This window comes from Egretta garzetta, unplaced genomic scaffold (genome assembly GCF_000687185.1).
Source record: "Egretta garzetta isolate BGI_Z169 unplaced genomic scaffold, ASM68718v1 scaffold608, whole genome shotgun sequence".
Lineage (NCBI taxonomy): Eukaryota > Metazoa > Chordata > Aves > Pelecaniformes > Ardeidae > Egretta > Egretta garzetta.
Window position 1 is genome coordinate 78,949 of NW_009260498.1, and position 22,523 is coordinate 101,471.

At 39.6% G+C, this 22,523-nt stretch overlaps 2 protein-coding genes across 2 annotated transcripts in view; both read left to right on the forward strand.

The window, feature by feature from the left end:
• Positions 1 to 20,106, forward strand: part of QSOX2 (quiescin sulfhydryl oxidase 2) — a 25,692-nt gene extending 5,586 nt beyond the window's left edge. Inside the window, exons 6-12 of the mRNA XM_035900082.1 lie at positions 1,473 to 1,618; positions 2,587 to 2,730; positions 4,923 to 5,052; positions 7,412 to 7,534; positions 8,724 to 8,874; positions 13,009 to 13,197; positions 15,792 to 20,106. Of these exons, the coding sequence (XP_035755975.1) occupies positions 1,473 to 1,618; positions 2,587 to 2,730; positions 4,923 to 5,052; positions 7,412 to 7,534; positions 8,724 to 8,874; positions 13,009 to 13,197; positions 15,792 to 16,342 (1,434 nt within the window). The 3' untranslated portion in view covers positions 16,343 to 20,106. The remainder of the gene's footprint in view (positions 1 to 1,472; positions 1,619 to 2,586; positions 2,731 to 4,922; positions 5,053 to 7,411; positions 7,535 to 8,723; positions 8,875 to 13,008; positions 13,198 to 15,791) is intronic.
• Positions 18,704 to 22,523, forward strand: part of LHX3 (LIM homeobox 3) — a 14,195-nt gene continuing 10,375 nt past the window's right edge. The window contains exon 1 of the mRNA XM_009644514.2: positions 18,704 to 18,776. Within this exon, the coding sequence (XP_009642809.1) occupies positions 18,704 to 18,776 (73 nt within the window). The remainder of the gene's footprint in view (positions 18,777 to 22,523) is intronic.

The window sequence follows — 22,523 nt, forward strand, 5'->3', positions numbered from 1 at the left end:
AACAAAAAATACCTGCTAATATTATGTTGTATTTTAGCTTTATGGAATAGCTTAGTGAAATAGAAAATAACATTGTTTCCAAGTCTACAGTATAAGACAATATGGACAAACCTAATAGTAGTCACAACAGTTGAAGCAAGGAAGGCCATGCCTTTATCACTGATGGAAGGAAGGAAGGGTCTCTTAGATTACAAGCTTGAGAGTGAGGAAAAATGTAGCAAAGATAACATTCACCTGAAAGGGAAAAGGATAGTGGAAACTGAAACTAACAACAGGAAAAAGGTATAGAGGAGGCAGAGAGGGGTAAAAGCTAGAAGAATGAGAGGGGTAGAAGCTAGAAGAATGAGAGGGGTAAAAGCTAGAAGAATGAGAGGGGTAAAAGCTAAAAGAAAGAATGACAAGCGGAAATGTAAGAAGAGTTGGAAACATGGCAGGCTATGTAAGTATGAATGGAACATTTGAAATGGTGGTATGAGAGCATAGGCTAATGGGAGGATGTGAGGAGTGTGGTCATTAGAATGGCAAAAGAGGATGCCTTTAGCTCTGGGATCTTGACAGATTTAAGACAGGAATAAATTAGTATTTAATTTTCATTACTTATAAACAGAGTTGTCATATTTGTAGGTGCAGCTTTGGCTATAGTTGGCAAAGAGCTTTTATAGTTGAGTCCTGGCAAATCTTTGAGGCATCCTGATGTTACCACCTTCTTCTGCCCCCTCCACTCTTCCCTGAATTTTACACCTTGCAAAGAAATTTGTGCCCACTCCCACAGCTGCTCTAATGCAAAAGCCCAGCACCATGTTTAAACAGCTGATGAAGATTGGTTTGAGCTAAGATGCTGGACTGTGAACTGGAACTTTTGAGATCTAGGCACCTATTCCTGTATGGAGTGGGGTTGGTAAACAAAGAGAGCTGAACAGACGGCTGGGTGCTGTGACACCGCAGACTACACAGCTTGATTTGGCAGGGCTTGCCAGGCAAAGCCTTAACTCCTGTGGAGCCCTTAATCGTTTTCAAAGACATGGACTTTGACATCAGAATGCCCTGAAGTGGTGGAACCAAATAAATGTTTCTTCACTACCTGAAAATTTGCCTTTAGACTCTCTCTATATAATGTGAAACATAAACCTATGTTGGTGCCTGTAGAATATCCTCTGGGCTTTTTTGAGGCTTACAAGGACATCTTATCATTCATTCTCATGTTTTCTTCAGATGTTAGACTTCAGAGGGAAAAGATCAGGATAGACCAAGAAAAAACATGGAAGGTAGGAGTAAATAATTTCCAGAGAAGAGTAACTCTTCTTTAACTGAAATTGTTAATGTCCACGGAATACTAGTAGATGTACTTCCTTGGTGAACAGCTTAATGATACCCTTAAAGGATGACGCACTTCACCTATTTATATGTCTTGTCCTACAAGATTGGATATTCCTTGAATAATGTGTAATTCATGTCATCTTTTCATTATCCAGGTTATCTTAGACTTGATCCAGTATGAAAACATCGTTGTAAAGAGAGCGTTGAATTTTGATAAGCCTTTTCTTGAGAAACTTGGTATTACCTCAGTCCCTTCATGCTATCTGATGCATCCAAATGGGTCCCATGGATTAATTAACATGTAAGTAGTTATCTGTCTGAGGAACATGGGGAGGTTAACTTAAGCTATAAAACCAGTTTCCATAGCTTCCTTTCATACCACATAAGTTATTCTATAACCTCCTTTTGCATATATGTAATGACGCTGTGTCCTGGCGTGTAATCAATACATTGTACTGACTGAAGTTGTGTGTTCCATTTCTTTGCGTTTGAAAATCGACTGCCTTGAGTGCTCTCTAGCAGTTATTAAATCATCTGGTGGTCTTGTTTACTCTTTGTGAGTGCCTGTAATAAACAGACGGGGGTTGTGCCAGTGGAAGTTAGATTTCATCATGCAGTTGGGAAGATGAGCCAAAATGGTGTGGTGGCTAATTATAACCTTTGTGGTGGTTGACTACAAGAACAAGTTTATACCACTGACAGCTCACATGTTAAGTAAACGATTTGAAGTAGTATTTCTAACTGGAAATAAAAGCTCTAAGCCTGTGTTTGTTATACGGAGTTCAATATGCTGAGAGCAATGAGCTGGTTGTTCTTAATGAACCATTTGATATTGTTACCTCTATTCTTTTAATAAGAGACCTAATATTACTTTTGCTTACCAGTGTTGATATTTATAGCTTTAACCTTTTCCTGTGATATTTCTGAAAGAAAAACACTTTGGAATAAAAGTGGGAAAAAATGAATGAATGAAAACTTGCCTCTAAGTCAAAATACTTGTTCCATGTGAACATTGCCTGTGTAAGGCGAACTGACATTTTGATGAACATGATGTGTTCTTATTTTGAATGGAATTTCAAACCATTAATCCAAATGATTGTTATTACTATTCCAAAATTGAACATTATTTCATTTCACTTTGTATCAAAACACAACCTGTTGCAGTAGCATTGTAAAACATAAACCAAAACGAATATCTTATTTTATAAATATGCTAATTTGCATAGTCTGAGATTAAAAGGAATCTTTACTTTGTCCATTTATATGCAGTTTGAAACCTCTACGATCTTTCTTTTCTTCGTATCTGAAGTCACTGCCAGGTGTAAGAAAAAAAATTCTTTTGCCACTTCAGCTACCTGTTCAAGAAAACAAAGAGGAGAGTACAGAAATCAAGGTGTGGAAAGAGTTCGATAAGTAAGTGATACCCTCGATTTTCAGATCAATGCTTGGTTATAAAAACTTGCTTGCAGTCTTTTCTTGCCGCATTGGAAGCTGTGCTGTAATTTATTACAAAATCCTAGTGCAGTTAAAAATTGTACTCCATTCCATGCCACGTGGTGCAGCTTGAGTTGAATAGGTTGGTCACTACTGAATGATCTGCATTCTTCTGCTGAGTAAAATCAAATGCATCTGTGCTTAATAGTGGAGAAATTATGGCATCAAAGCTGAAAGCAATGCCTTCAGCTGTTGCTTCAACTTCATCCATTTCTCAGTACATTCAGGTAACACTGTGGAATTAGTTCAATTCCAGCATCAAGGTTACAACTTCTTTACAATTGCAAGCAGTGTTTCAGACAATTCAGAGGTGAAATTATTGAGGGCTGCCAGTATTTGGTTTTTAGCAGCAAGCATCTGCACCACTATGGAAGGAATGTTTTTCTCCAAAAGTGCTGCTAAATATTTAATTGACTTAAAAATACCAAAGACTCATCACCTGTTACCTAAAGTAAATGGATCACTGATTTGAATTGTTGGAAAACTTCAGCAAATAATAGGTGTTCCTGGAAAAAATAAATAGTAAAATAACAAGCTATAACACTTCTGTAGAAAGCGAGAATTCTCTGTGTGTATAATAGTGAAGCTGTGCCCACTGAAAAGGGCTTGTCAAATGCAAGTATGGTAGAAAATGCTAAAGTCACTGTAAAAGACGTTTATCATACAAAATCCAGTAAGGTTTATCTGGAGCCTCTTTCCTTCTTTGTTTGAGAGAAGGATCCAAAGGCTTTGCAGAGAGATAATCCCTCAGCATCTTTAGATGGAAAAGATGTAGGGCTGAGTGCTTTCATTTTGTACTTATGTTCCTTTCATGGACACTATTAGTGTCATCTTCTTTCAGTGGCTATTATAAAATATTTTACGTAAAACATTCTGCTATCAAAACAATTTAGTTAAATTGAGCTGCTTTCCAGCAAGACAAAATCTTGTTGATGTGAATCTCAAGTCCAAGTATCTTCTAAATAGGATTCCTTGGGGGGAACCTCATGCATTCATATGGACGTCTCTATTTAAGAAACTTGAAGCAGAATTTTGCTGTTTTAAATTTAAGTGAGTACATTATTAATGAAGGAGATAAATTCAGAGTAAGACTGTAGTTTGAGTTGTTAAGAATGTGGATTATTTTGTATTTTAATAGGTAATTTCCTGCATGCTATTTAAGAGGTGGGGCCAGCCAGTTTCTTGCATGATTGTTCTTTTAATTCTGTTTGGTTTTAGAAATAATACAGCTGCTGAACTCTTACAAGAAGTGTTTAACTCTATTAACTATGTGAACTTCTGTTTGTTTGGTTATATTTCTCTGCATCGTACTGTCTAGAGTTTTAGTCTGAAAGCATTGAAAGATAGGGTGTTTTACTTGATGTGTTGGTACTTTGTAAAGTGTTTTTGTTGTTATGAAGATATTTGGTTGTGAGAAGGAACTCTTAAAATCTTTGATGTGCTTTACATGTTTTACTTGTACCTTTAATAAGGTGCCTAAGTCTGTTTTAAGAGCTGGTGGGATTAAAATTGACTTAAACTTGTATGCAAAGAACCTACAGTAAAACTACTGCGTTTGGGAAAGGATTTCTAGATTAAGTCCTTTCCAACATTGACCTTTTTCAGTCTTGTTTGCGCTCCTGCTCTGTGTATAATCTACTTTTGTTCAACAAAAGTTTCCCTTTTTTCATACCATGTCATTTTTCTATGTGTGGTCAAACCTGAAGAGAAGCTATAATTTCTTTACACTAGCTATTTCCTTGTTGACAATGTCAGGGTTATAATTTCATTACAAGGTAAAGCTGGCTGGGAGGCAAAAAGTTTAGTCAAATATAAAAGAAATTCTCGTGTGTGGTTATGCTTCATTTGTCTAAACTCTGAACAAAATGACATAAAATCACTCTTTTAAGAGAGTACGGTGAAACTCGTTGAACTTGACATTCTCCATACCGAGCACCTGAAGTAACTGCTGTGTCTCCCTGTCCTGGTGCAGGCTACACTGCAATCACTGTGGAGTGGCAAATGTTGAGGTTTTAATGACACCTACTATATATCAATTTTACCTTCATGACTGGTGAGAAAATGAGCGAAAGAAACCTGCCACTTTATAATATTATATATGTGTGTTTCAGATCTAAGCTGTACATGGCTGACCTTGAATCGGGATTGCATTACCTACTCAGGGTAGAGCTTGCTACGCACAAGACACTTGAGGGAGCTGAGCTAAAGACCTTCAAGGATTTTGTTACTGTCTCTGCCAAGGTATACACTTCTAGTCTTTGATTATTTGTAAGAAGAAAGTGACTCTAACATAAAATTTATTATGTGACATAAGTCTCTCAAAATGTCTTTCAGAATGTTTAAATATATGCTTCCTCACTAGCTTAAAAAATAGTTCTGTGGGTTTCTTTAAATGTTATTTTTGAGTTATTGTATGCCATTCTGACATATGTACGGGGTTGAAATGCATTTTAATTTAATTTTAGAGGGCTCGAAATTAAATAAAGCTTAAGTAGTCTGCAGCATATTGAACAAACACTGTAAATACGGTTCATTTATCAGATTTTCGGGATAAGTAGCTATTGTTACTGAGTGGGATTAAAAATCCTTTGGTTTTCATTCTTGAGTTCTGAGTTTTGTTAGTGCATACTTGACAAATGGTGTTCTACTTAGAAACTTCTGTCTAATTTTTTAATATAATTGAGGTATTGAATTAATTTATTATTTCAAAATAATGGAGGTATTGAATATAATTAAGTATTTAAAGATGCTTACATACTACATTTGAGTGAAGGGACAATATACGTAATACAATGGGATATGACTTGCAAAAAATAAATACTTTAACTTTGTAATGTCGGCCTACTGAAATGATCAGTGTCTCTATATTTACTTACTGAGCAGCTAACATTTTGTTTCAGTTTAAAGAAAGCGAATCAGTATGTGTTTAAGGGAATAATAAGGCCTATATGAACTATTTCCAAATATCTGGATTTATCTGAAAATCAGACAGACAGTTTCTTCCCCCCCTCTCCCCCCCCCACCGCGGCTGTCGGAGGTCAGAAATCTCTAGCTGGCCTCATTTCTTTAAGAAAGTGTAGTGGTAATCTTTCCATCATATTATCCCTAAACCATCCTCTCTTCTTCCTGATGGCTCCTGGCCAGCTGATGTCATTTGCTTTCCTGGCTATTAGTGCATAAATGGGGAATGCTCTCTTTTTGTTGCGTGCTCATCTCCAGGCTGCCGTTGCACAAGTGCTGCTGCCCTTTATTTGCGTTCTCTTGCCATGTAACACTTTCCTCAGAGTTCTTATTCATGGTTCTCAACTGTTTCCGTTAGGAAACTTTTCATACTATCCTCCTGTGTAGCAGCATTTATAGTGATGATAACTCCTAAGGCACAGAGGTCTCTTGGTTCCCTACTTGGGGAATTTTCATTGTTGTAGAATTAGAAGGTTTTGGCAGTCAGTGCAGAAGTCCATTATTTTTTGAATCCTTGATGAAACTGATACCTACCTGAGACACTGTGCATGACATTCTCGTGCTCCTATGGGAGTAAATGTAATAATAGTATGCCACCAGTAGTTCAGAGGTGTGCTGGTTTCTTACATACTCTTTAAAGTTGTCTTTGAACCCAAACAATGCACAGGGTCCCTTGTGTTAGATACAATACAGGCAATTAGCAAAAGGGAGTTCTGGCCCATTACAGCTGCATGGTATCAATAAGTGGTCTATGAATTAGAGATATTATTGATAGTTGGACAACGGCTGCAGAATTACTAGCATATGTATAGCATGGTCTGTCATAAATTGTTTTATGTATTTAATGTAGCAGATACAGGGACTTTATTTCCCCATCTGTTGAAATCCTACTCGCTCCGGAAGGGTACTTAGAGGATAGTATGCATACTCAATTCTATAGTAATTACGACTATCACTAAAGCAAAATACCATTTCTAGTGCAAAGTAGTGGCATTACCTCTGATTTATGGTTCCTCACACTCATCTGCCAGACTCTGACTTAACTTTAAGTTGCAAGTTAAGGAAGTCACTATTTCCAAATCACTTTAGAAATCACTGTTACACACACGAAAAGGAAAACACTCTTCCAGATAGCCAACACCGTCTACATTTACAGAAATCTGAACAAATATTTTATCAGAACTAATGTTTGTGATTAATCTTCTAAGAGTGAGAAGGGATTTCAGCCTCCCTGATTCATTTAGGTCTTGTGCTCCTTTTTGAGCTGTACATTGAGCTGAATTACCTTGATGCAAAATTCTACATAATCTGTCAAAAGTTGTTCTGCAGCATTTCTACCTGCTGTTGAGTAGCTTCATTTTCCTGGCTAAGGTTTTGTGCGTGCAATTTGTTAAATTTTGTAAGCAAAAGTTAGTGTGAGATGGCTTTTTATTGAAAGCAGAACAAGTAATTAATTTGCTTGTAACGAAAGAAAACTGAAGCATTTTAAAGACAGGAACAATGCATTTAGAAAGATAAAAGTGTCTTGCTGCTAATGAGATTTGTGCCTTAAAATATGGGTATTTTCTTCTTTTTTTTTTTCTTTTTTTTTCTTTTTTTTTTTCTTTTTTTTTTTTTTTTTTTTTTTTTCCTTCCTCAGCTTTTTCCAGGCCGTCAGCCTGTGGTGAAGTTGTTAGAGACCTTGCAAGAGTGGCTGGTGAGCCTTCCATTAGACAAAATCCCTTATGATGCTATCCTAGATCTGGTCAACAACAAAATGCGGGTAAGCTGTTACTAGTTTCCAGCATAAAATACAGCATTAGTGAAGGATAAGATTCTGTATAAATCTAAGACATCACTTACTGATGGTCCCTCAGTCGTAATGGAGTTATAAGAAGGTTAAAATGAAAACAAAGTGAAATCATTACCAGAAAAAAATCCACATGAAGGAATTGAAATGAGAGAATTGAAATACACAATCCTGTTTCAGTTTTACAATGAGCAAGCAATTGCTAACATATACATGTTCCCTAACGTCAGCTTCAGATGATGCAAGATTCCCAGCGGATATTTTTGAGTTGCTTTTGCTTGCTATGCCTGCTGTCAGCAGGATTCTCTTCAAGGTCAGAGTTTAAGTGATGGGAAATTTACCCACTGAAATGGGCATTCTTCCTGAAGAGTTTCCCCAAATACTCTTTAATTTCCTGGCACAGTAAAGGCCTTGCTAGGGATCCCATCTCGCCGTGGTAATGCAAAGCCCTGTGATAGGGCCACCTTTGTACCAAAGTTCATATGAGTCTTTCTTCCTGTGAAATGGGATTGCTATCTGAAATTTGGAAACCTCCCATGTGTTTTAGGAAGCAGAGAGATAAGTCTCAGAAACTGAAATCTTGCACTGGATTTTAGGTATAATGAATAAGTAGTGGTTTTATTTTAAGAAGAAAGAATAACGAATTCTACATCTTAGCCTGTTAAGCCTTTGCCACTGTAAGCCACGTAGATCTTGCTGAGTAACAAGGAATTTTTAATGTGCCCGGGGAAACTGTAGCTCTCGGAGTTTACTGTAGTATTGATGTGTGTGCGTGTTGTGTTCATACTGTGCTTAAAAAAACTTTACAAGGTTAAGCTACTTAATGTATTCTCTCAGGCTAATTAGACATTTGTGCTGTGGATTTTAGTAGGTTCGACATCAGTGGCTGTATGTTGTTTATCGTGTAATATCGGGTAATCGAGAGGGATGAGTTTTATAATGGTGCATCAGAGTATCTCGGACTTAAGGATTGTTATAAGTTTAAAATTTGTTTGCCTTAAGCACAAATTCATTAGCAACAAGTGCAGAGAGAGTCATTTACTGTTCTTTATCCTTGGATCACGTCAATCTCAAGGTAGGATCAAGTGTGACTGCTGTTACGTTTAGAATTTAGATCCCAAGAGCTGTGTATATCTTAAATACTTTTTTATTTTTCCCCCAGATTTCTGGGATATTTCTTGCTAAGAAAATTCAGTGGGTCGGATGTCAGGGCAGCAGACCAGAGCTGAGAGGTTATACCTGTGCTCTTTGGAAGCTGTTTCATACCCTAACTGTTCAAGCTGCACTGCGACCAAAAGCTTTGATGAATACAGGTAAGCAGCAGTTATGCGAGGCACTTGAAGGATGAGCCAAATATGTGCGGCAGTTCTGCTGTGCAATAGAAAAATTAATGGATTAGAGCAAATTTTTGTGTGTGCATATATTCAACTAATAGGTTGGCGGACGACGGTGGCTTTCAAGGCTTAGCTTTCAGGTTTGTACCAGCAGAGGTCAGAGCTTTACTGCAGCGGGAAGGCTTTGGAAGAAAGTGTGTCAATTCTTGCTTAAAAATGTGGTAAATAAAGTATGTGGCCCTAAAGATGTGAGCAATGGAGCAGAAAAAGGAGAGAATTTCAAACAAAAGAGATTCTGAACCATCTGAAAAGGGATGAAGATAGTTCAGGTTCCCTGAGGTTGCGCTGTTAATTTAATTTGAGAAGAATGAGATTTAACTGTACGGTTTAGTAGCTATAAAAGCTGTACAACCATTAGCCAGTCCTGTAATTCTGTTCCTTAAATACCGAATGTTATGACGGGGTTTTTTTAGCTGAATGTACCTAGTGTCCATTAATCTGTGCAGTGATATACTACTTCGCAAGCACTCTGTAAAATTGCTTATTTTTAGACTCGCAGCATCTTGTGAAGCAGAGTGTTAATATTCTGGTGATGATTCCTATTTAAGAAACATGCTGGATATAGAATCTATTTTCCTCACACAATGGAAATAGAATTACTAATGTTAAAATACCAGCCTTCATATGTTTTTCTTCTTGCCAGGACAGCGCTTTATTTGGTTATAGTTCTATTTAGTTTTCATTTAAACCTTTTTAATGTCTTTTCCAAGGTATATAAGAATGTTAGATGGAATGTTACTAGATCATAAAATTCAGAAATTTGCAATTTGTCCATTGCTGATTGTATGTTAACAAAAAAAATTGATTATTTTAAATTATGGATACAGACATTTGTCCAGTATTACTTGCAACCATGGTGAAAATCTCAGTTCTTCATATTGAATCTGCTGCAGAATAGGAATTTTTTTTGATAGCTAATCATCCTATCATTGATTTCTGTTTCTCGTTGTTTTGTTTGTTATTCATGGAACAGTAGGTTGAATCCCTTTAATTTAGTACTGTGCTCTGCCTGGTGAGTTTGGGTTTTTTGTACTGGATGATATATTAGCTGTTCAACAGGATCACGCGTAAGTTAAATTTCCCCTTTTGTCCCAATTGCCAAAAGTCTTCCAATTAAAAGTAAAAATCATCTTAATATATATTAACTATACAAAATTGCATCTTAAATTGCTCCCGGTTTCAAGCATGAGCTCTAGCCAGGCTGAAGTTAAAAATACATTGTAGAACCTGAAAACTCTTTGGCACACTTAACCATTGATTTAAATCGGGACAGATATGTGATGATCACTTCTTATGGCAAAAGAATTGGGTCAGTCTGAGACTGTCGGATTATGTCTTGGGAGGTTTTCCTCTCCTTATTGCTTGTTTAAATCCCATCTACTAAAAAGCATGATGTACTCCCTAATCCTTCCCACCACAGGTAGGGTTTTATGGTTCTTGTCCACTTTAAAGATTAGGGTTACCCTGAATTGCAGTAGTTTGGGAGGAAAGAGAAAAGGAGGATTACACGATGATACATGGCAGATGTTAATAGAAGATTCATCTCTGGGCTGATAAAAGAAAAACAAACAAAATGAGCCATTTTGCAATTGTTTGTTTTCTTTTTAAAGCAGCTCTATTTTTCTTGATAGTTTCCTCTACTTGCAGAGTCTGGCGGTCAGTGTGAACTTGCTATGGCTTTCTATAATGTTTTTTTTGGTTTATATTTGACACGTTTTAATGTTGAACAGTGTAATTTGAAGCTGCAGTGGGGTCAGCATAAGGGAATCCAAAGTAACTCTGAACAGAACTGCTCGTGTCAGAGGATGTACAAAATCATTGTAGAAATCTAGTCCTGAGCACACTTAATTATATGAAATGTGTTTAGGTAATAGGATCTATTGGTGTGAATAAGACAGGCTTGTGGATTTCATAAAAAAATTATCTGGTTTCTCTTTAATCTGTTGCTGAATTTGAAAGACCTTCCCACAAAATGAATTTTCAAGAGCATAACATTACATGGGAAAACAGATACTATCAAGTTTTTGGGAATCTCTGTGCCTCCATAAAGAGGTTATTTGTTGTGTTTGTTGTTGTTGTTTGGGGTTTTTTTCCTAAATATGTATTTTAGTATGCATGGTAAAACTGCTTTGGCTGAAATTCGTTTCAACTTTCCAAAATTATTTTTCAGCCTTTCTTTTAATACTGTAATTTAATCTGCTTTAATCTCATAGCTTTTATTTATACACGGCTATTCAATCACAGATATTGAATGTCTGAGTAGAGATTGTTTGCTTTTTATGATTTCTTTTTGGTTTTAAAGACTTCTTTTTTTTGCTGCCATGTTTAAGAATATAATGTTCTAAATAAAGGTGTTTATGACAGTCTTCATGCATTTCTTACATACGTAACGGATCAGTACTCTGACAGTTTTGAATAGGTTTTGTTGAGGGGTTTTGGTTTTTTCCAAAAAACAATGCATGTACAGAGGGCATATGTGCTACCAAACTGTTTGTTATTCACTGCCAGAATAGGACAGCGAGCAAAGCACCGTAACCCTTTACTACAGAACCTACAAAACCTGCATTGTAAATAACTCGTGGCAGAGGTGTTCTGCTGCAGCAGTCGGTAATTTGATCAATCTGCATCATAAAATGTGTTTCCTTTGACAAGTGTGTGTTCGTGGTAACGTATAGTACACTTGTAAATACATTTTGGCATAATTTACTAGGTCAATTAAGCATGAATCAGAAAATCTGTGAGACGGAGATGAAACCATTAGGATTTCAACGAATTATATCAGGTTTTCAAGCCACTGCTGTCACAGTAAAGGCCCAGGACAAAGTTCTCAATCTGTAAAGACCTTGGCTTACTTCTGAATAAAATAACTTAATTAACTTAATTATTAACTTTAATAATTAAGTTAATAATTAACTTAATAAAAAATCCTTTTGCATTATCCTTAGTTTGAGAGTGTGAATGTTATAGAAAGAATAATGTGTTTGTGTTTCTTTTAGAAGGAATTCCTGAGTTACTCTTGAAAGTTCAAATGTTGCTAAGTAGCTATGATGTGTATGCATTCAGTGCCTGCCAAAAAAGCTGTGGAATTAATAACTAATGAGATCCCAGTATTCTGTAATACCTCAGAGTTACGGAGTAACAAAGAGATAACATAAGCACCTTGTGAAATACTTATCAGAGAGTTCTTGACTCTTGGTTTTTCAGTAGCAAGGTCACCATAACTTATGCCTGAGCATAAATGTAATGGTGAATGCATAACATGAATATTCATTTAGTTATTGGGCAAGATATTGGAGAAACCCTCTACTTCCAGAAGAATTGTGTGAAGTATAGACAGCGTGGACTTTACATGTTTTAATGATCTCAAAATGTGGCTTCTGAAACAAAAAAAAATTAATGTCTGATTTTCATTTAGCAAATTTTTTCCCCCCTCAGATGTAAGGTGTTCTTTGAAAGGGGAAATTTCACGGTAAAAAAACATTCGACCTTTAACTCTTATTTTAATGTGGTCGGGGTAACTTTGAACACAATTGCATAGATTAAATATGTTAGTATGTGTTGGTATAAATAGCTACTTGGATTTTTAATGACACTGTCACTCACCTAGCATGTTTCAAACCTTAGTGTGTTTGAAATAATTCCCTTGTAGTTGTGTCTGATATCCCAGACAACCTTTTAAAACAGTATGCTTTGAAATGTACTGGTTTTGATCAGTCGGTTTTTAAATGTCTCGTCTCAACTACTCTGTGACAGTATTATATATTTATTTTGCTGGGGAGGGATATTTCTTCTAAGAACTGTGTGAAGCTTTTAATCCCTCCAATATCTTTGTGACTTACTGAGGTGCAGGTTCTGTATGATGGCACATGTGCTATGGATATCTTTAAATTATAAAAGTGGCTAGTTTCTTATCTCTAAAGTGGAGGTGTAAATTTGCATGGAACAAGAAAGTAACAACATTTCTTTTCCTTTTCCCACGCTTCACTTTTGTGTACGTTACAGCGCCTATGTTGTCCAGATGGTGCTAAATGCATCTATCACGTGTCTTCCTAGGTCTTGAAGACAATCCCCAAATAGTGCTTCAGATCATGCGGAGATACATTCACCACTTTTTTGGATGCAAGGCTTGTGCTCAGCATTTTGAAGAGATGGCTAAAGAGTCCATGGATTCCGTTAAGACCTTAGACAAGGCTGTTCTCTGGCTCTGGGAGAAACACAACGTAGTGAATAACAGGCTCGCAGGTATGGAAGACCTTGCTTAGGAAAACCCACCAAAGGTAGCAAGGCTTTGGTGTTTTATACACGGTGGTTTGTGTTTGAACAAAGGTATGCGAGTTAGGCTCTGCAACATGGCTTTAGAAACAACAGTAACAGTTGGTCCAGCTTGACATTCCTTTATTAAATACTGGCTTCAAAAGACTAACTCCGCATTTACCCTGGTGTACAAGAAAGGGTACTTGTGTATAGAGCAAAACCTAGAGCATCTCAATCGACTATAACTCTAAAGACTAACACTAACCTTTGCATGAGTGAGAAATACAGACTTGAGACACGCTGTCCTCCAGCAACCTAGGGATCTCTCATGATATATAACGAAACACCATCATCATTCTCAAAGATCCTGTTTCTTCTGAGATTTCACCTGTTGCTCGATGAGAGGATCTTTCTGGAGCACAAATCCAAGCCTTTTCAAAAAGGAGCAATACAGCTCAGCTACTTATCAGTTACTACAAAATAATTAAATTTCTTTCTGTAACAGTTTAAATAGATGTTAAAACCTGTCTTCCTTTTGTTCTGGAGAGATGCTGTAGAGAAAATGATGATAATTGAATAGGAGACTTTCTCAGGATAAAAGAGCCTAAAGTATTAGCAGATCAGCAACTGAATAAAATAAAATTACTGTATGAAGAAAATCTGTTCCCCCACTAGATTGCTATGTTTTCAGTTAGACTGAAAGTACTGTTAAAATACGGGTTGTATTTAATCCGTTCTGTTATGGGGATATCAAGTAACTAAAGCACTAAAGAAAATTGGTTTCTCTTTGCACTTAATCTCTGTCTGCTGTTATGGATCTGTGTAATGTAACATTAGTTACAATTTAAATATGCTATATTGTGTTTATATTATGGTTATGCTAAATTCCCAAGATTTATGAAGTATTAAATACTGTTGTGAGCATAAACAGTTTGTCTCCTTTCTCCAAGGAGGAAAAAAGTAAATGGTGAGGTATTAAATAAAAACATCCCCTAATGTTTGTTACTATTGCCATGTTGAACACAGAGAAAAAAGTCGTCTTGTTAACTTGAAGTTGCTAAGTAGTGGAGCAATATACTTATTTAGAACATTAAGTTATTGGAAAACTCGCATGGATATTGATTTAGATGATGCAACAAGCCAGCTAAAATACCCTTTTAGCAAGAAGTATAAACATACTGGAATAAATAATGATATTAAATTATGCTTTTTAAGTTTACTAAAATTTCTCTTTGGGACAGTGACTTATTTTAATTCCTAAAAGCTGTATCTGTATTCCTGGTAATATATATAGCTTTCAGTGAGAAATAATGTTTGACTGGTCAATGCAAACACCTTGGCACAGCCTCCAAGTGCGGGTCGTGAGATTGTCGTGTATGGCTCTGCCCTATTTAATTCTTTCCTGTTGCTTTAGATTGTACAGAATTTACAGCATTCTTCTTTTTGGCAGGAAAACATGAAGTACAGCGAGTTTTCTATTTGTAATCTTACCATTAGGTGTTTTGTTTCTGCTTTCTTGACTGAAACAAATTGATGAGTGAGTGATCTTTATCTGAAAAGCAAACTTGCGCTCTTACTTGTAAATATCAAGGAGACAAATATTTTAAAGTGTTCTTTGGATCCCTAAACAATATTTTGCTCAAAATCATGGGGAAGTGTTCTGCCTTTAAAAGGGATAAAAATAATGATAAAATAAGAGTCTACGTTTATTTCTGAAATATTTTAAGTGTTAGTGTACTAGTAACAATCAGATAAATAAATCAGCTTTTTTACCAGGTTGAGATTTTTTTGTTCTAAAAATTATCTCCATGCACATTGCTCTAAAAAAAAAATAAATAACATTTTACAAAGTGCAACACTAGCTACAGTATTCGGCTCTGCCATCAAGACAGAAAGGTGGCCAGAGCTAGGAGCCACTGAGATGTTAAAATTGGATCTGGTTCAAGACAGCGTTATATGTTTAAAAGCTAAAAAGTGAGCTGAAAAATACACCTTAAATATGATAATGGTTTTTAAAGTACTGAAAACAGTTTGCTGTAGTAATAAAGCAAGCTATGAAAAAGCAAGCTTAGGATGGAATGGTTCACAATACAGAAACAGGAAAATATCTGCAAGTCTTCGGCCTTGAAACTGCTGCAAACCAGGCTTCAGGATTAAAGAGCATTGAGTGCAAAAGAGCAGTTGGTTTTGAACCACAATTCAGGTTAACCCCTGCGAGACCCAGCTGGTGGTGGTTTCAGGCCTTCTAAAAAACATAGCAATTGTAGTATCTTGTATTAGAATTTGAATGCTACAGCTTTTGCTGAGAGAAAAGGAAAATAATTATGATTTAGCATTTGTATTTTGAAAGAGGAAGCAATACTTGGGAACGTGATTGATGCAGCCAGAAGGAAGCATGAATTTCCGAGTTTGTTCATGATTGTCTTCAGTTTAATACAAATATTACTGGGCTTTTTTTGCCAACCTCACTATTTATAAGTGGAAAACACTCTCTGTGGTTTCCAGTGAAGTGTCTGGTGGTTCAGCTTTCCTGGTTCGTTCACTTCTGATGGTTTGGTTTGGTTTTTTCTTCTCCCAATTAGGTGATTTGACTGAAGATCCAAAATTTCCCAAAGTTCAGTGGCCAACTCCAGACATTTGTCCTGTGTGTCATGAAGAAATTAAAGGATTACACAGCTGGAATGAAGCCCAAGTTCTACAGTTCATGAAGTATCACTATAACAGTGAAAATATTCTGTATAAATACACCGAAAGCCAGACTGACTCCGGTGAAACTGAGCAGGGAGATACAAGGGAGGTGAAAGACAAAAGCCTACTGAAGAAACCAAGCGGAAACAGAGAAAATAAGATCCAGGATAAAGAAAACATACTAGATTCGGAATCTAAGGTGTTAGATAAGCTAATGGCAAATCATGGACCTGTCAAAGAGAGCGGTAAAAGTGCGGTTGGATCAGCTAACCTTAAAGAGACGAAGCAGGCTGTGTCTTTCTTAGGGATTGGATTTTCAAACGTAGACATGAGTCTGTGTGTCATACTGTATGTAGCATCGTCCTTATTTTTAATGATAATGTACTTTTTTTTCCGAATGAGATCTAAACGGTGGAAAGTGAAGTATTATCGTTCATCTGTATAGAAGTTTAAATCGGAAACAAAAGTTTTCATCGTATGTGGCTGTTCGGTACCAGATACAGCTTTAATATTTATGATCAGGGATTTTATAGCAGTATTCCTTGTTTAAAACCCCTTTCTTCCCAAGTCATTTCGCAAGTGTTGTAGCTTAATATCTGGAGCTCGCTGGCTGTAAGAACCCTAATCTTTAACTGAGGCACATAGTGCTATCATAAAATGTCCACTGAAGTAAGCATTGCATTTTTCAGTACCACCTACATCCTTTACTCATTTTCAGAGTAAACATTACATTATGCAATCGACTGTGCCTGGTTTTAGAAAGAAATTGGATATTGTTTTGTGTACTTCAAGTCAGTTGTTTTGGGTTTTTTTTTAATTTATCCAGCGCTGATTTTACCTACCAGAGTACTGAACAGTTATGCTGTTACCTTGGCTGCTTCATTTGGAGAAGCAAGAATTCTGATTTATTTTTTTTTCCAGGAAACAAGAGTTCTATTCTGATTAAATCAGTTCTAACCCTACGTGACTTTCTCAAATATTATTTACACTGCATATTTAAAGTAGAAAGTATTATGTCTTCAAATAAGTCTTCCGTCTTCCATTCTCCCATGCGTTCCAAGCCAAGGATGTGTATGTGTCTGCTAGGGTGAGAGCTTTGGGGCAGTTTGTACCCCACTGAGCAGCCTGATTCTGATTGCTCATGCTGTCACCCGCTTTAATGGAGTTCAGATGTCAGCAAGGACAGACTCGGACCCAGTGCTTTACTGGCTCCTCCACTGGATGTGTCGATGGAACGCTAGATAACTCGCCTCACTCATTTATGAACCAGAGAAGTCGCTGAGCGGTTGTTGTGTTATCCAGATGGAAGCCAGTTCTGATGAACTGCAGTAAAGGGAAACGGTGTTTTTAGTGAAGGACAGTGAGATTTGCATCAGCAAGCCAGAACAAACATACGGATCTGGAAGTACTAAGTGTCTTACTATGTTGGATAACTCAGTTACAATATAGTAATTTTTCTTCTTGTAAGGTGGGTAAACCCTTCACTTGGTATTTCCAGTTCTGAGCTCACAGAGTCACCTGCTCGCTGTAAAGTTGTCTGCACAGGACTTAGAAGAACAGCCCATTTCTCTTGTCCTTGTGCTGGAGGGCTCCTTTGTTTGGGTCGAGAAGGGTTTAACTAAAGGTTAAGTCTGAGAGCTGCTCCGTTCTGGGATGTGGCAGCAGTTGGGAATATGGCGGTTGCCTTTATGGATCTGCCTGGCTCTCTGGGGTCCTGGCTGGCAGCAATTAGAAGAAACTATGAAAATGGTTATAAATTTACCATTCAGAATAGGAGTTCCTTTCTGATCCTAGCTGTGGGGGATAATTCACGTCCTGGATAGTGAAGTTTATAATCCTATCCAATGTAATTGAGCATGTTCTAGTTATCCATTACCTAATCTTTAGTTAATCCTAATAGGTTTTGGCCTCAATGTTTTCTTGTGGCAGTGAGTTCTACAGATTAATTATGTTATATAAAAAGGCTTTTCCTTTCAATTCTACGTTTGCAACTTCTAATTTAATTGAATGTTCGCTAGCTCTTCAGTTTTGCGAGAAGGAATAAATAGTCCCTGGCCAGTTTGTATTTATACTGTTAGTGTGTCCTCCTCTTATTTCCATCATAAGCCCTAGCATAAAAAGTTTAAAGCCTAGCAACGAGAATGGTCTAAAAGCACAAAAACTCGACAGGGTTAGTTTTTCGCCATCAAACCTTGTTTGTTCACAAAACTGAACCTTTCTGACACAAGTTTCTGCAGCTTCCAGTTGGAATAAAAAAATTGAGCTTCAAAGATTGGCTGCCCCTTGTTCCTGAAGTTTATCAAAATAATGTGTGCATAAAGTAATAACCTGCTGTGGTTATCGTAAACGTATGTCCGAGGAAAAACCCTCTGCTGGCGTAATACTGTTAGTCTGATGTGCAGCAAGAGGCACGTTATCTGTGGTTTCCTTAGGCCATCTTCGCTGTTTATCATATGCACCCAATGGCTCTTGCTCCAATGTAAGAAACTTGACTCCACGCTCTCTCCGCAGAGCTGGAGGCCGGCTCCTGCCTTCTGCCGCGCGGAGCTGGGAGCACCTGCGGCCAAACTGCTGCTGCCTGTGCTCCGACACAAAAACTGCGCTCTAATTTTGACGTTCAGTCTGCGACATTAAGTCAGCGCTTTCTAAGGACGCTCACTGTTCCAGAGTTCTGGCACAAGGAGCCATTGTGGGTCTCTCTTTTCTCCAGGAACTTATAAGGCTCCCTATAATTATCTTTGTAGCACCTGGGCTTGAATATGAAAACAACTTGTAAGAAAGAAAGGCAGTGAACCACCAGTGGACGATGATCCAGGCTGGCTCGTTGGGGCCGCTTGCTCCGTGCTGGAATCCAGCGCAAGGTCCCAGGAGGAGGTTTGGTAAGAGGAAGGCCCAGAGTTTCCAAATTTAATTTTGAAAACCAGGCAACTTTTAAGTGACCTGATCTGGGGAGATGTTAGTATCAGCCAAGAAGCAAGGACATTTAGCTTCTCAAAAAAAACCCAAACAAACAAACAAAAAAAAAACTGCAAAAACAAACCACCCAAACACCAAAAAACCAAGACTGCAGCATAGCAAGTACTGGATCTGAAAAATCTGGCCCATTCCTCTGGGGCCGTTGAATTTCCCGCTGTCGTAACTGTGGCATTTTCTGAAGTTGAAAATCCATTGTCATCGCTGCCGCTTAGACCTCTACCAAACACACAGACCTGAGTTTGTTACCTTTGACTCATTCTGCTTATTTTCATCTGCATATGAAAGCAGAAGGCTTGGAAGGTTTGTGGGGTGATTTTGCCATTAAAACAGCAGCAAATGCGGGTTTGGAATAAGGTGGGGTTTTTTTGCTACGTGCCGTTAACTTCCATGTTTCTGTGACCCTGCCGGCGATGTGACAAAAGGAACCCATACGCAAGTGCGGGTTTTTTGGTTGGTTGGTTGTTATGAGTGTAAAAGCATGAAAATAGGCTGTTGATGATTATCTGTGCTGGAGCTCTAACTCCGTGGCCAGCTAATGGTGAAGGCTTTCACTTTAATTGCTAGCAGAGACCTCAGCTGGAAACCTTTTCTTGACTTTGAATTCGGTTGTGTAAATCTTGGTTTACTTGTTCTTATTTTCTCTCTTTACACTGACAAATGATATCCTTTTGTGTACTCCGACTGTAAGGACACATCACGTCTGCTGGGGGATGCCTGGTGCTGCTTTGCCGTGGTGCGTTATCGCTGGGGGAGGTACAAGAAAGTGTTTCCTTTTGTAAAAATGGCCTCAAACCACCACCTCCTCAGTCCCGGAGGCTTTGGTTGTGCCTTGTGTTGTACCACAGCAGTTTCTGCAATGCCGCGTTCATCTGTGGATCGTACCGTGCTGGTGGCAGTCATTTCCGAGAAGGATTTCTTGGCCCCTTTGTAATTCACGGAGCCTTCTTTTGCTCTCCGGATGGTTTTAAAGAGGAAATATTAAACCTGCGTAGAAAATAAACAGAGCGCTGTGGAATGTGCCAGGAGAAAAGCTGTGAGTGCTAAAGAAACCCGATGAAGTTATTCCTGAGAACTCTTAAGCTTTACTTTCCAGCAGCGTATCCATCCTGCTATTCCTGCTCAGAACTGGATGGGAATTGCCATCTTAGCGAAAGGTCCAAGGCGTCTTGTCTAGGTCTGTGCATTGCCTACGAGATATTGAAAATAGTGACTATAAGAGCCAGTAATTTAAATGTTTTATTTATTTTAATTCAGTAACTTGACATTTTCAAGCCTATTCTGTTTGGTTTGGGTTTTTTACTCACTGTCATACCTCTAGGAAGAAGAAGCGACCGTTTTGTACTAAATTGTAAACTAATGTGCTTGTTTAAAATAAATTGCAAACATTTGGGCAAAGTGATGCGTTCTGGCTCTTTACTTGTATTTTCAAGTTCTTTGTAGCTAAACGGTATTGTGAGGATAGCTTGGATACACGTCCGTTTCAAACCATAGGGGTCATTTTCTGTGGGTACTTAATTGTGAAAAGTGCCGGGAACAGCTCAGCTTTTACTCCCTTTCTTTCACTGTTATCCCATAACTTTGTAAAATGTCAGTGGATGTTTGCTGGAGTGATGGAAAAATTGTTGGTTTCTGCCCAATTATTTGCACATTGCCTCTCTGTCTGCACACATGCCCAAATCTTCCTTTCCCTCAAGCCTGAACACCTCATGCCAGGACGGTGCTAACCTCTGCCGGGTGCTGCTGAATCTTTCTGCAGCTTCTGCTGGCATCCACAGTGCCACTGAGGGTGTGGGGCGGGCGGCTTGTTAGAAATATTATCTACCTGCAGAAGCAGTCCGTGGTATTTTTAGAAATCTGTAAGACTTTGAAACCTGTAGATCAGCTTCTTTGAAGTTTGGTGCTGCAACCCCCTTCTCTGGGGAACCGTGCGTTTCCCTGCTGGCCTGGGCCTTGCCCGGGAAGCGGTGATGCTGCCCTGGGGAACCGGAGGGATGGGCTCCTCGCCTGAACCTCTCGCGGGCAAACGCAGATGACGTCCCCGAGGCGGCAGGGGTAGGAGTGCCTGTCCTTGCCAGCCCAAGTTAACACATCGCGTGCCTCATCTCCAAGAGGTGCTAAGGGTTGTCCTGGGAACTCGCTGCGTGATCTGATGTGCTGTTGTCAAGGTGGGGGGACAAGGGCTGTCACACACAAACTGCCACGGGTTCCTTGGCAGGAAGGACGGTGCAGTCTTGGGTCTGTCCACAGAAGGGAACGGGGAGGGGAATGTGTTAAAGCCCAGACTTCTCGGGGGCTGCTGAGTGATCTTCTGAACCCAGGGAAGAGAAAAAAAAAAAAAAAAAAGAATTATATGTTTGGGTTGTTTGTTTTTTTAATGGCGGCAGAACCGCAATGAGGAAGACTATGGGCAGGGTCTGATGCCTGCTACAACCCGAGCAGGACTGACGGGCCCGAGCGGGACATGGGCCTCCACCCGGCGCAGCCATAACCCTGCCCTGCGCCACGTGTGCGGGGGGACAGCCACCACCATACACACACGCGCACTTTCTTAAACTGCTTCCTTAGAGGATCAGACTAAAAATCCACTTATAAAACTGAGCTTAGATGAGTCCGTGTGGATCATCACCTGCCCCCTACCAAAGCTGCTCATGGCCCTGGGGAGGGATGAGGTGCCCCAGCGCAGCCCGTGCTGGCGGTACCCAGCAGGACTTGCCGCGGTGCCCACGATTACCCCAGCACAGTACTGATGATGCTCCACCAGTGCTCTACCTGTACCCAGCTGTACTCCAGCCTCGCATTTCTAGGTACTTTAGTTGGAGACCCCAGGTCCCCAAAATGTCTCCCTGCATTATTTTCCAACCCTATGGATCTGAGCTGTCACCTGGGCTGGGACCTGTCCCCCAGACAGATGAAAACCATCCAAGGGGACAGGCCTGACCCAGCCATCAGTCCCTGCAGCCCTGCACCATGCAGGACCCCAAGCAGGCAGGAAGGCAGCCTGGCACCCAGGGGTGCTCAGCCACGGTGCAGGACCAATGTGGGTGCTGCAAGGTTGGGGCTCTCGGGGGCTCAGCACTACGCCCACTCCCTGGCTGCCCCCACGGGTGGGCGAAAGTCCCTGTGCTGCTGTCCGGCAGGAACATATGTGTGTTTGGAGGCTCCCGCCCCTAAGCTGCTTTTATTAATTTGTAATCCCCTGCGAGCAGGAGGTAAAGGGATTCGGGGGATTAACGGGCTCACAGTAACAACCACAATTATCAGCTCCGGCTGCCTGGGGCAAGCACACGCACGGGGCTGTCCACCCCGGCCCGGGCACACACAAGCACACAGACCCCCCCCCTGTGCACACCCCAACACCTCTGCACACGCAGACACACCAGCACCCACGGCATAGAGCGCAAGCGCCCAGGTACAGGCACAGGCTCACACACCTGCGAGCACACAGGCACACGTGGAAGCCTGCACACCCCTACACGCACACCCGCAGGGGTGCCCAGGCTGGCACAGGGCCTCCTTGCACGCACAAGCGCGCACACACAAACCGCAGCCAAGCAAGTGCGCGCCCACGCGCTCACCCACGGCGACACGCGCGCCCAGCGTGGGCAGGGCCCCGCACCCAATGTGCCCACGCGTGCTCCCACCCCTGCGCC